This window comes from Oryzias latipes, chromosome 15 (assembly GCF_053564925.1).
Source record: "Oryzias latipes strain Hd-rR chromosome 15, Olatipes_Hd-rR_3.1".
Classification (NCBI taxonomy): Eukaryota; Metazoa; Chordata; class Actinopteri; order Beloniformes; family Adrianichthyidae; genus Oryzias; species Oryzias latipes.
In genome coordinates, this window is record NC_136251.1 from 19,977,388 (window position 1) to 19,991,256 (window position 13,869).

The window sequence follows — 13,869 nt, forward strand, 5'->3', positions numbered from 1 at the left end:
ACTGCTAGAGGGCGCTGTAGGTAAGTGTAACAGTATAACAGGGACAGAGGAAGCAGCGCAAACCTCGGCAGAATTGTTCTACAGCAACACAGACAATGAAGAAGTCAACGGATTTAGAGATTTGAATCAACATAAAGAGTTTGCTAACTTGTTAGAATGTTTTATATGCCATGGTTATATATATTATACATATATTGTGCTAATAAACTGGACACTTATTTAGTTCCTCTTATGTTTCATGAAGCTAAATGCGTTAACAGTAGTTATTATTATGTATCCGTCATTGTTTGCATTTTAAGATGGTCCTGTTTTTTTTGTTAAATAATGTTCTACCAAAAGAGCGTCTTATACTTCAGAGCAATATCTATATAATCTTGTTCTTCTTTATCGTGCTTTCTTTGACTGCTGCAACTTATACTCCGGAGTGACTTATAAAGCATCCCATTTCAGATGAATTGGAGAAAAAAGGCCTGCAAACTAAAATGCAGCATTGCCTCTTCTCTTAGTAACACTCTGTAAACCTGTATTGGAATCACCTGATTCAGCTCATCAGCTCTGCAGACTCGATAGCAGGCCGCAGTCATTTACATCAAGTGTGTTGGAGCAGGGAAATGAGCACAACATGCAGAGCAGAGGTCCATACAGACCACAACCAAGAAAGACTACTGTAAATGAATACCATTCAGAACAGAACTACTGTAAATGCTAAACTGTAGACAAGAAAAGTAGCTCAAGTTTATGTTTGACATCACCTTGCTGTAAAATTATTTGGCAATCATTTGGAAAAACACTTGTTTTCCTGTCATTTTTGGGTAATACTCTGCTGAAAAATCGGGGTACAACATTGGTTCTGTTTTGCTTGGTAACACAAACTCACAGTTTGCTCCTGCTGAAGTTGTTGCAGTTGTTGGCATTTTGCTGTGAGTTGAGCTATGGTTTTGTCTCGACTCCTCAGTTCCTCCCTGAGTTCCTGCACTTCTTTCATTAGTGTGTCTAACTGGAAAAAACAAATATAGTATATTACATGTTGCTGTAATAGGAGGGAAAGTTGATTTTTTTTCAATAAAATCTGATTTCTTTGTGTCTACTGTACAACTAGTGAACAATTATAAACCTGGGGTCGGCTGTTATACCTGAGCTGCTGAAGTATTCTCTTCTGTCTCCTCAGAAATCTCTCCTGGAAGGTCGGTTTCCTCGAGCTGAAGCAAATGCAGCCCATCCGCAAAACACACAAAAAGGACACAGATGCAAAAACACTGTGAGTTGAATCAATAGCAATTTCCTTAGGCATGCCTCTGGACTAATATTTCACAATGGTGAGGGAATTTGACTCTTTTTGCTCATACACTCCTCTGGCCCTGAACTGTCAGCCACCAGCACTAGATACCGGAGGCACCATTTCTCATTGAGCATTCGCTATATATATTCCAATAAATCCCCCACCCCAAAATAAAAAAACATTCTAACTTCAGTGTGCTTACATGATTGCAGTATGTTTAGTGCAATTCCCTGCCTGTTTGCTTTCCTTCCAATTAATTTATTTGGCCTGGAAATATAATATGAACTTCTACAAATATTTCATCAGAGTCCTAAAGTGTAACATGAATTGTGTTGTCACGGGTCACAAAAAGGAATTCAATTTTTATTAACCTGTCAATTCATCTAAGTGGAGTACCACTTCTATTTTATCTGGGTGTATTTTCCTCCTGATGCTCATTAGCTTACTGATTTCTGTCCAGTTGGACCAGAGTGTAAAATAGGAATCGTGCAGGATGACTTTTAGTGCAATGAAGCAAAAAGAGGAGGGAGTTTTACAATTGATGCCTTAAGCTCCACATCCCAAAGAGAGAGAAAAAAAACACAAAGAACAAATTTAGTTTTTGAGCAAAATAAACATTATTCCTCTTGAGGCCACACAACCAAAGTGCTTGTCTAATTGCAGAAAGCACAGAGAACCCATTTATAGCAGACATTTAATCTAAATGCAGAGAAAAATATCAATATTTACCCTACGCCGTAGCACCAAGATTAAGTCAACGCACTCAAGACAATTTAGATTTATGCAGTGCGATGTGCTCATGTCTCTGTGCCCTTATGAATTCGCATGGATCCTAATGTGTTTTTGCAGAGCGCAGTGTTTAGTGCATTTCATACTGGAGTGAACATTTCTTTCTGCTTAAATGTTTTCTCTTTATTTGGTCTTTTCTTTTTTTGCAGTTTTATTCCCTCTAAGAGAATTTCTCTGACAGACAAAGTATCTGTGCAGTGAACAGCTTGACAGACGCACACATCATTTATGCATAAGCTGACCTGCAGGAAACAATTGTGAGTGCAGTGGAGACTCACAAATGTCTAGAATATAAAACTGCTGACTTACTCTTTTTGTAAAGGGAAACAAACTTTTTTGCCTCTTTAAGATGTGGGGTGATATTTACTGCATGGAATAGAGTTTGATTTCTACACGATAGCACTTTACATATTTCTAAATACGATATTTAAATATTGATATTCACAGGAAATGCTATTTAAAGACCCACTCTGATGAAAATTGTGTTGTTTGTGTGTTTTTCTCATGTTCTTGTGGCATTTTTCTCATGATGGAGGACATATACAATATACGTTTTATATTTTTTAGACTTTCTTCTGCAAATGTGGCTCTGACCTGCAATAACATCTTGAGCCTGAGCAGCTGATTTTTCAGTAAGTTGCAGTCCTGAGACATGTGTTCAAGGGTGAGTTCATCCAGCGCCGATCTGCACTCGTGCTGCATGCCTTTAGACTGGAGAGGCCTTGAAGACGTCCTTGAAGCTTTGAGACCATCGAAATGACGGAGGACATGAGCTCTGGAAAAGAAAAAAAGTATATAACCTGCATAAACCCGACAGGCTAAGAAATGTCACAGACGGGTAAAAAAGAAACCAGAAAGAATATCTGACCAACCTGTTATCATTGAGCTCTGGTCCATTCCAGTGGTGCTGATTACGTCTCTGTCCGTGCCGGCTGCCTCGCTCAAAGCGTTCAAATTGGGACATGCTGTCAAAATCTACAGACAGATTTTTTTTTATAATGAAATGAATTTTTGGGGTAAAACAATTCAGATTTTTTTATACATTAAAAAGCATAAACAACTAACTTTTGAAAATAATGTCTAAAATTCACTTTTGCTAGCGCTAATGGACACTAAAAGTAACCTGCAGTGCTTGGTTTTGTCCTTTTTTTTCTTTGTCTATCATTGTTGCAGTCCATTTAAAAAAAATCTGCAATCAATTCCTTATTTTAATCATGCCTCTTTCTTTCTGTCTGTACCTCCAATTGCAAAAAGTTTTTTCTGCACACAATGAGGATGGAAGTGTTTGGTGACAGACAGTGGTATGCAGCTGTGAAATGAACCATGACTGTGACAAAATTGAGAACAGAAAACGATTCCACAAAAAAGAAAAAAAAAACCTTTAGCTTTTTGTATGTGACGATTCCATTCGATTAGACTGAAATAAAAAGAAGAAAGCAGCAAAAGAAACGGAAAATCTAAGCTTACAAACAAATTCAGTGGTGCCGTTTATAATACATCACCCTGAGAGTCGGTGCACAGCACTGGAGCAGACGCCCTGCTTCACACAGAGATGGTACATTCCAAAAAACTTTTTTTTAAATCAAAGTTCCCCAAAAAGTATGAACCGAGTATATGCCAAGTCCAAAACAAAAGTACAAAACAAATAGAAGAATGACTTCTGGTCTTGTTAGCTGGTAATCTGTTAAAGTGTCAGTGAGAAATGTCAACCCATCTCCCAGCCCGCTTGGCAATATTTTTGTTGACAGGCTTGGTTTTCTGGGAACTCCCTTGGAACATGAAGAGACGAGAGAGGACTGTACCCCTGCTGGTAAGAGAAAAAGTGAGGTGACTGATTCGTGCCCAAGCTAGGAAACCACCAGCTGAGACAGAAGAACTCGGACCTCTTTTACATCAAAAGGCTGAACAGCTGGAGAAAAAAATCCGGGATCCTCAGTCTTTTTCTCCATTTTACTCTCTTTAGCAGAATTAGGGGGTCTTTTTGAGAAACACCCTTCCCTCTGTCGCATCCCATGGCCTGCCCTGTGGGCTGGGCTTTACTAGCCTTCCCACCATTCTACTGCTCGTGACATTAGCTCTGCTTATGACATAGTGGGCTATAAATATGGCTGCTACCCGAAAAGGAGTAGGAAGGAATGACACTCCAAATCACATTCCTCCAGAGAGAACATTCCTGTCTCTCTCTTCATCCTGGCCCCTCAGCAACCAGAAGACCACTGTTTACAGACGGCAAGCTGCAAGGTGATTAGGCACAGTTAGCATAGCTAAAGCTAGGTTTTTACTAAAGTTTTCTGATAAAAATGATAGTCCTATGTGTTTGTGTCTTGGAGGCACAGCCTAATGAAACAGAAATACTTAACAGAAGGACGTTTGATTTGGATCATGACTAATTTATGTATTAGACAACATTGTCACTAGTTGTGTGACAAACACACATTATTAAAGTTGCTATGTACAAGCAGTGTTGCAGCAACATGCAACAGGTAAAGGAAAAATGAACTTGAAAAGCTTATCCATACATTTTTGTCTCATTACAAGTGATAAAGAAAAGTATAGCTACTTTGTCTGTTTGACTTATCAGGTTAGATCATCAAAATAACAAAGAAATACACCTTATTTCTAAGAATTAAAATGTAAAATATAACCTAGTTTTCCATAGTCGTCACACTACGATACACCTGCAATGCACATATGCCAGGTAATTTCTTAATTTAAACAAGTTTTATAACCTCTCTAGAATATAATATCCGTTTCAGATGTTCTTTTGTTTTAAACTCTTTTTTAGTCTATTTCTTTATCTTTGGGTCTATTTCTTGAGAAGTTGTTGTTACAGACTTAGACATAACAGGTTGTAGACGCAACTGTTTGACTTTGAAGAACTATTCTTTAGGATTTGTTGTTTTATTTCGTTCCCGTCTGTGTCCACTTCTAATATGCTAAAAGCCACCTTAGTCAAGTTTTTGCTGTGACAAAATATCTTGAGAACAGTGAGGGAACAGACAAGAACTACAGGGGGAACTGGTCAAAAACCTGAAGAGAGCTGGGACCACAATAACACACTATGTTGTTATGGACTACAAACCAACAGTCCTGGAAAGGTCCCACTGCTTAAACTTGCACATGTCCATGTGGTTAAATGAGACCAAAATGGAACTCCTTGGTATAATAGCATTCATAATGTTTGGAAGGGAAAGAATGCGGAGTTGAATTCCAAGAACCCCATACCCAGTTGTGAAGGACGGGGGTGGAAACATCATTCCTTGGGGCGGCTTTTCTGCTAAGGGGACAAGACGACTAATATGCATGAAGGAAATTAAGAAATTTACAAATAATCTCTTTAAACCTTTTAAGACCAGAGCTCTTGTTTAGTATGCCTTTCTTATTTCAGTCACAAGTTAAGCATAATTAACTACTGTGGTAATATAACCCACAAAGTGATGTCCACACATGTGGACGCCAGGTGGTCAAAAATCATGTAATGTGATTTCCTGGAATCTGTCTTTCTCGGTTAAAGTATATCTATGATGATCACTACAGACCTAATTTTTTTTTAAGTGGGACAACTTACAGAATGAGTGCCAGCCAAAGCCACTGCAGAAGAAATCGTAATAACATTCGGAAAAGTAAAAGTTCATGAAAAAGGAACAGCTGTGCCACTAAACCACAAGCTGACATCTGTGTGCCTACCGGTAAGTGTATTGATGTTTGTCCTTGTGCTCATTTGATGCAGTATGCTCACCTCAGCATGCCTACTCCATACATTCCACTGCACTGCATGGTGCTGAAAGCAGCCTTGTTTGTGCATGTTCAGCCTCCTGGAGTCATTTACTGTGAGCTAGTGCATTAGCAACGAATGACACCCTGATAGGTCTGTTCACAGAGCTGATGAGGGGGGAAAAGAATTCTCTCCCGGGCATTATTTATATATCATAGCATCATCATGTGATCTGATATCTCAAACAAAGCAGCTATTTTACCCAAATGTTCCTAGTCTTATTCAGACTGATGTTTCCAAAACAAAGTGGGTGCTGTAATGTGTAAAAAATAAAGCTATTAGGCCAATCACGCCAATAACATACTGTTGTTGTCGAGGGAAGTATATGAATAAGATGCTCCTAAGATACTATGAGCTTCTGCTGTGTTTCCAACCTTGTGTGTGTGCATAAATTCATTTACATAAAAAAAAGCTTTTAGGTATAAATTTGCGGAAACCCAAAATTAAAGGAATGAAGGAGCACAAAAAAAGAATCACTTATAAATTATCTATTAAAAGCTTACGCTTTGGCAAAATACATTTATAATAAGCTTTACATGACATCCATAAAACAACAACAACCTCAGGCTGATAAATTAAAAAAGCTGCATAGAGTCTGTCACTTTCCTAAAAGCTTCCCACAATTTTAAGTTGTATGAGTGTTTTGATGTGATTTGGTGTGCTGACCATGAAAGCCATCCTCTGGGAGGTCCACATCCAGCATGAGGTCATCATCATCCAAATCTCCAGTTCTCAAGGGGTCCAGGTTGTTCAAAATATCCTTCAAAACATGGGATACAATGTAAATAAAGCAGGGAAGCACATAACAAGGTTTTACTTTGTGTTTAACAGAATAACTAATGTTGTAGGATGCCAATATTTTATTAACCTGTTTTTTTGAAGAAGATGTCCTGCTTTAAAATTACAGTATATCACTTAGCGATACACAAAAAAACAAAAGGAAGATGTTAGTTTTAACTGAAAATGTCTTAATTACACCTGTCAGCTGCTTAACCTGCGTTTCTTGCTTAACCTAATAATAGTAATTTTAGGTTTGTGAAGCTTGTCAATTTAACCCATCGTTCTGGGATCTGACCATTATTTGTATTGTGGTTTAGTTGCTTTGCAAAATTAGTGATTTAATTAGGCATGCATTCTTAGCTTTTATTTTGTAATTGTTGTCATTTTAAAATTAAGCTACAATGGATCCATCTTTTACATCTTTTTTTCCCCTAAAGTTTAAAAACGTCTTTATTCTCTGAAAAAGACCAGAAAAATTGTTGTGATAACAAAAACCACAACTCAAGCAAGAAAAAAGGCTGTTAGAAAAGTAACATCCAATTAGGAGTCATTTGGATTCTTCTTTGGATTCTTTGAAACACTAACCAATATTTTCCCCTTTGGATAAATAAAGTTAGGTCTTTTTTACTCTAAACAAATTCTTAGAAAATGTGAAATATATTAATAGATTTGAAGAGATTTGTTGTCAGCAAGAATATCTTCGCCGTAGTATTAGCTGTATTTCAAAATGTACCATCTCTTTACTTACCCGGTTCAGGTCTAATAGCAAAGAGAGTTAAGTGGACTTCACATAAAATTGTAATATTCTGACACAGAGCCAAAATCAATGTTGACTACCTTTATCATTCAACTCTTTGACTGTATGTAACTTTGTTTAAAGATCTCAAAGGCTTTCCAAAGTCACTGAAGACGCCACAAAAGCCTTAGAAGTAAGTTTAAGTTTGCCTTAAATGTCTATAATATAATAATTTCTATAATATTTACAGAGAAATGAAAAATGTTCATATGTAATATGATTCACAACTCAACGTTATTTGATTTAGGAAGTATCCGAGTAGTCATTTATCCGGTATTGTTGCCATTTAAGATTTTTTTAATATGCTTTTGTAGATATGCATTAAAATGCAACAAAAACACACCTTTTTTTTCAACCAAGCTTTACAGTAATTACAACAGCACAATATAATGACATTTTGCAGGCATACTATCAATTTAAAAAATAGACCTAAGTACAGAAAATCTGTGAGGAAAACGAGCACAACCCATTATTCAACAGCTTGTTTATCCATCTGCAGCAGGAATACCATTTAGGTATTATTTTTCCACAAACTCATTCATTCTGCATTCCTCAAAGAACATGTATCTTTTGTGAGCAGCTCCAATCTTTTAAGAGAAGTTTTACTTCTGGAAAGAGTCATGAGCATCAGCATGTGAACCTGAAAAGCGAAGGAGCCAAGCATGCCCGGTACAGTGCCAGAATTATAGCCTGCCCGAGGAGGAGCATTCATTTCATAGTGGCAAAACAGCACTGGAAAATTCAAGGCACCGTCTTGAAGTATAAGGTATATGTCCGCAGCAGCCCTGGAGGACTTTTCAGAGTTGAAAGTAGTTGATATGAAAGAAATTCATCTCTTGCACAGACAGGGCCTTGGGCTAATTGGACATGGTTTCTTACACGTGTGGGACTTTTTTTTTTGTAACTTGAAGATTTATGAAATGTGCTTGCTGTTGATGTGATACTGTGCTGTATCAAACTAAACTTTACCACATCTCCACCTTTGAAAGTCTAAATCAAGGTTTTCCATCTCAATTTGTTTTTTTGTTGTTTTTTTTCAAACCGACATGGACGGATCAAGAAGGGATCAAAACAGTCAAACTTTCTTGGTAAATTCAAAGTAAGAAGGTCTCCCAGTTCAACATTCAAAACGTATACAAACAGTTATATTTAAATAGACTCCAGATAGAATGGTAAATCAGACAAGATAGAATTTCATCTGTAATGTAAAGTAAATGTTAAAGCTTTGTCCTTCAACTCAAAAATCAAATGAAATCTATTCATCTAGTGGCTACTGCCTGGCTGAAAAAATTGTTGCTCAAATGAGGTGAATATTAAATACTGTTTTAAAGTGTTGTGGTGGCAAATTGGAATGTGCAGAGAGACCAGTGATAACTTGGACGTTTTTCCAAAAACATATATAATAAGTATTTTTACATCTAATAATGCACTTTGGTGCCCATGTGTATAAAGGATTTTATCAAATTGCCAAGAAAGAAAGTAAAAAGAAAAGCGATATAGAAGACATTCGATTTTTGTTAAATATTTTCTTTAATTTAGCTTTAGAAGGGAATCCCAAACTAAACTACAAAGACTTTCACTTAGTGAAAGGACTATTAGTTTTAACTGGTAAAGGAAATCTTATTAAGATTAAGGTCTCATCTCGACAGTAGGATTTTACCATAAGAAGGCAAGTAAATATAAGTTACAGTAAAAGTAAAAATTAAAAATTAGACAATTTATAAATCAAGACAGTTTCCAAAATTGACCATTTTAAACTATAAAAGAAAACGTATGAACTGCTGTTAAGAAAAATGAAAACCGAGAAGTGATTCAGCCGACAAGATACATTTGGATGACTTTTGCGCAATATTTTTATTTATTATTTTTTTAAAATACCAGCATTTTTCTTGTAAATATTTTGCTTCTTTAAGCTCCGCAGAAGCAACTATTCAGGGACAAACACAAACAGTGCAGTGGAGACAGAGTGAACCTGTTAGAGCAAAGCAAACTGCAAAACAGAGTGAAAATAAGGGATTGACAAACCTTGAAGCAGCTCCTCGCTCTACAAAGAAGCTACCTTAAACATAGTCTCAAAACAAAAGTTTTAGCTCAATGTTTATATAGTAGAGATTTTAATGCTTCATCAATTTTTTTTAATATTTCTCTTCAGTTAATTTGAATTGGAATGATTATTGCCAATAAAATAAAACCATATTTTTTCTGCAGAGCAATATTCTTATTTGACCTCCTGTGTTTAAAATGCAGGACAGACACTGCCTTTGAAATCTAACCAATAGTGTTGCCGTCTGAGCTGCTTTGCTTTTAAGAATAAAAGGCAGATCTGCAAATTGCTAGCTTTACCTGACAATGTTTGAGCAGGACAGTTGTTTAGCTTTAAGGCATTTCCCCCCCAGAGGCCTTTGACACAACAGCAATTCCTCATTTGTGCTCCACTAGCATCTCATGTTTTTTACAGTTTGACAGCAGTTAAATCCTCCATTTTTACTTGTCAGTTGTTTCCATATCACTGGTGTATTTAGTAATACAATACTCACACGTTCAAAGTAAAACAGAACATTTGAAGTTAAAATAATAGTTACACAAGTAACTTAATGAATGTACGGATTACTCCATTGTTCTTTATGTCTCTTGTTTACATCTCTAACATTCTTCTTATTTTCCTTTCGGCGTTTCCCTTCAGGGGTCGCCACAAGACACTCTTTTCTCACACTCTCAGCATCTTCCTCTCTGCCACCTCCAGCAGAATCATTGAATCCTATTATTTGTGTTTCCTTGAATGCAGCAGTATGAACTTTCAGCATCAAAACTAACCATAATGCTTTCATTAATTACATCTAATCATCTCAATTTAAGCAGTGAATATAGTTTTGCATTCATTATGACAATCTGCTGTTGTTTTCCACTTATTCACATCAGCATGGCTCCAATAAACAACTACTTTTACAGCCTCACTGTGGTAATGAAGACAAAGTGAAACATATATATCAATATATATGTCAAAACCTTTATATATAAGTTTTTTTTAGGGTTTGGGGTTAAATAGGTTCACACAAAAAACAATAGCTTCATGCCTCATTAAAGCCATAGCATAGCTGGAGCACCAAAAGCATAAATGACTGGCCCTTTGCTGACAAAAGGTTTAAACACCTCACTTATTTAAACATTATTGACCTGACCCCTTTCAACCAGGATCCACCTAGAATTAAAGATAAAATTAATGAACCAAGAATGAGTGACTGCAGACGTTTAACATAAGACCACAGAGGCAAATGAGTGACATTCCATGTTTAATGCAAAAGGCCAGAAGGGGGACTTAGTTTATGCATTCCTGGTTGTTTTTGAGTCAAATTGTTCATCTTAAACAAGTAATCAGTTTCATTTTCTAAAGTATCAAATGAAATCACAAATCCAAAATGTCTTTAGTCAGAGTATTTTTTTACCAAAGGTTTTGTTTGGTTTACCTAAAAGTTTATTTTATTTTCCTTAAGTAACATCCAAACTTGAAACTTAAAAGGCTATGTGAACTTTTTGGCACCATAAATTCTACATCTTATTTAACATACTAAAGAAACATTCATAAAAATGTAAATAAACATAACTTAAGTGTAATCTTGAAGGTGACAACTTTATCATGTATGTAAGAATACAATGACAGTCTTAAAAGCAAAAGAAGATGGTCTTCTTTGAACGCTTTGACATCTTAGATGTAGTCCCAAGCTCTGATCAGATGCAGAACCTCAAAAAAAAACTTCCTTCTGTGGATTTTTTATCACAAGTGAACAATAGAAAGCATCAAGTCCAATAATGTCTGTACTGTGTTCATCTGCAGTGTACATTATGGGAATATCATCACAAGTTCATGAAGAAGTTATATCAATGCAGATACACCTACAAGTCAACAGGAAAAAGTTGACACACAAATTTAGGCATACCTTAAACACACTCACATTTCAGAGTCTGAAGGATTTACAGCTCCTCCAAGTGGACCAAAAATACCTCTGCACTCTGGAAGTCTAACTGAGGCAAGAGTCTATTTTACAGTCATGTGAGCAAGCAAGAAACTACTTTCAGATAAACGAACATCTCTAAATGAGTCACATTTGTCAAAAGATGTATTAATATCCTACTATGCAGCATACACCTACAAACATTGGAAAACATTTTGGAAATACCTCTGAAGTATTTAAGTTTTCATGCAAGATGGCAGAAAAAATAGAAATGCTAAGTGATTGAGAAGAAGTGGCAAGAAAAAGGCTGGCGGTAGAGGGAGCATGGTGCATCTAATTACAGAAAATGGGTTCATTTCCTCCAATCGTGCAACTCTGTTAAATATCTCGCAGGCAAATTCCCCATTGAGCTAATCGCTGCACTTTAGCAATCACTACATCTCTCTCTTTGTCATCCCTTTCCTTTTATCCCCAGTTTACTTTTTTTCCCTCCAGCTTCCACTAAATCAGAGCCTCTTTATCTGTTGAGGTTCGTGGCAAGACCCAAGGGTTTAAATGATAGTAGCAACTGATCCAAGAACAGCTTGCAGACAAATCCACAGGATACACATTGTCAGGGTAAACAAAACCTGGCAATTTTAAGGCTGGATGATGATTACAAGTCATTTACTCTAATCCTGCTTTTACTTTTCCTTTGTATTCACAAATGTAATTACAATATTGCATAATATCACATTAAAATACAGTGATAGTAAAAAACATCACTGATCACCAGCAGATCAGTGCAGGAATGTTTTAATTAGTATGAAGTATAAGAGATTCAAATGATTCAGTTAGCTTACTCAACAAGCATATTTATGCTAAAAAATGTTTAACATTTTTTTTAAATTATTTATGTAATTCTTATCTGAATAGACTAGTTTACCGGGTTTACAATTTCACCAGCAGTTAGAGAGCATGTCTACATGACACCAGAACCAATACCAGCTAGAGCGGTACGATAAGAGGAAAGCTTGCTATGTGTAAAACAGTGATAAGTTATCAAAATTGCAAAGACAATATGACTTACAATACATGAATAAATAGCAAAACATAAAAAAGAAAATCCATCATTTCAATTTCATTTCAACAGTTGTATTTCAATAAAAGTCAACATAACTTGCACTGCAAGTTATCTCAATAGGAGACAGAACACACTAAACAACATCTATCTACCTTTCTGGTAGGATTGTCCAAAACTAATATACCGTATTTTCCGGACTATAAGTCGCACCGGAGTATAAGTCGCACCAGCTCAAAAATGCATTATAAAGTAGAAAAAAACACATATAAGTCGCACTGGACTATAAGTCGCATTTTAACTTTCACAACCTTAAATGACACAATCATAGCAGACTGTTTATCTAATAAGTTCACAGTAATTTTTTCTCAAACTTATTTATTTATTCTTTTCATGAAGCATCATTGGCCAACTAATACTCTGTTTTCATCCTGTATTTGTAGAAACAGTTTTCACTTTTATTGCATTTCTGAATATATGAAATCATTGGAAAATAGAATATTATGTTGTTAGCCTTCAAGATCTTACTGTAAAAAAAAGTTTGCTGATTCTCTGAGTCACTTAACATACTCTTAACACTTAACATACCTCATACCTCAAATTGACCCAGGAATATCATCTCTGTTCCTCACAAATGAACATAACAGGAGGGTTAACAATGTATTTATTTCAATTTATTTCTAATATAAGTCGCTGCGGAGTATAAGTCGCACCCCTTGCCAAACTATGAAAAAAAGGGCGACTTATAGTCCGGAAAATACGGTAGATAGGAATTAGGAACCCTGTGTGCATGGTATTTTTTGAAAACATAATGGTTTTTCTATATTTGCATTTGTGTAACCATTTAAAGAAACCATGAATCCCAGTTTGTGCAGTCTTTTGCGATATGCGTATTGCAAAAGCTCATATTGTGATGTCAATAAGTTTTTGATTTGTTGTGCAGGCTTTATACCAGCCCGCCAAAAATGTCAAATTGGTCTGTCTTACGTCAAAGAGATACATCCATGACGGAAGCATGCTCAATGCTCACACATCCATACAAGAACTTATTCCTTTGGTCATGTTGAATGGCACTAAAGCAAATTTCTAGAATCCTTGTGCTTGTACCAATACCAGCACTAAGCCTGGAAACACAGTGTTAAAACTGTTTGCTTGCTGATTTAAAATTTGAACAAACAAGTCCACTGTTGTTGGGTACACAAATCAAATCCAGTGTTTTGATGCGTGCGTCAACATTTTCTAGCCAAAGTAGTTACCAAACAAAGCTTTGTAAATTAATTTCAAATCCTACTCGTGTTTAATCTCTGGCCGTCCTGAGATCAGACGCCCTGGCACAGCGATGCAGTAAAGCAGGTGAAGTTATTAAACAGTTGGAGGTTGGTGCTCTCCTCATAAAAGGAGGAACTGGCATCAATGAAAATGTGAAAGGTTATAGCTGAA

The 13,869-nt window shown here is 36.2% G+C and overlaps 2 protein-coding genes across 13 annotated transcripts in view; one reads left to right on the top strand and one right to left on the bottom strand.

Moving 5' to 3' along the window:
* ccser2a (coiled-coil serine-rich protein 2a) overlaps positions 1 to 13,869 on the bottom strand; it is a 43,436-nt gene that overhangs the window by 13,935 nt on the left and 15,632 nt on the right. For all 12 annotated transcript variants that reach the window (XM_078932165.1, XM_023963033.2, XM_078932167.1 and 9 more), the window contains 5 exons: positions 6,510 to 6,603; positions 2,941 to 3,043; positions 2,663 to 2,843; positions 1,134 to 1,199; positions 878 to 997 (listed from right to left, as the gene is read on the bottom strand). In XM_078932165.1, coding sequence (XP_078788291.1) covers positions 878 to 997; positions 1,134 to 1,199; positions 2,663 to 2,843; positions 2,941 to 3,043; positions 6,510 to 6,603 — 564 coding nt within the window. The remainder of the gene's footprint in view (positions 1 to 877; positions 998 to 1,133; positions 1,200 to 2,662; positions 2,844 to 2,940; positions 3,044 to 6,509; positions 6,604 to 13,869) is intronic.
* The window catches only part of sparcl2 (SPARC-like 2), a 34,678-nt gene continuing 26,430 nt past the window's right edge, over positions 5,622 to 13,869 (top strand). The window contains exon 1 of the mRNA XM_078932170.1: positions 5,622 to 5,757. The gene's annotated coding sequence lies outside the window, so the exon portion shown is untranslated. The remainder of the gene's footprint in view (positions 5,758 to 13,869) is intronic.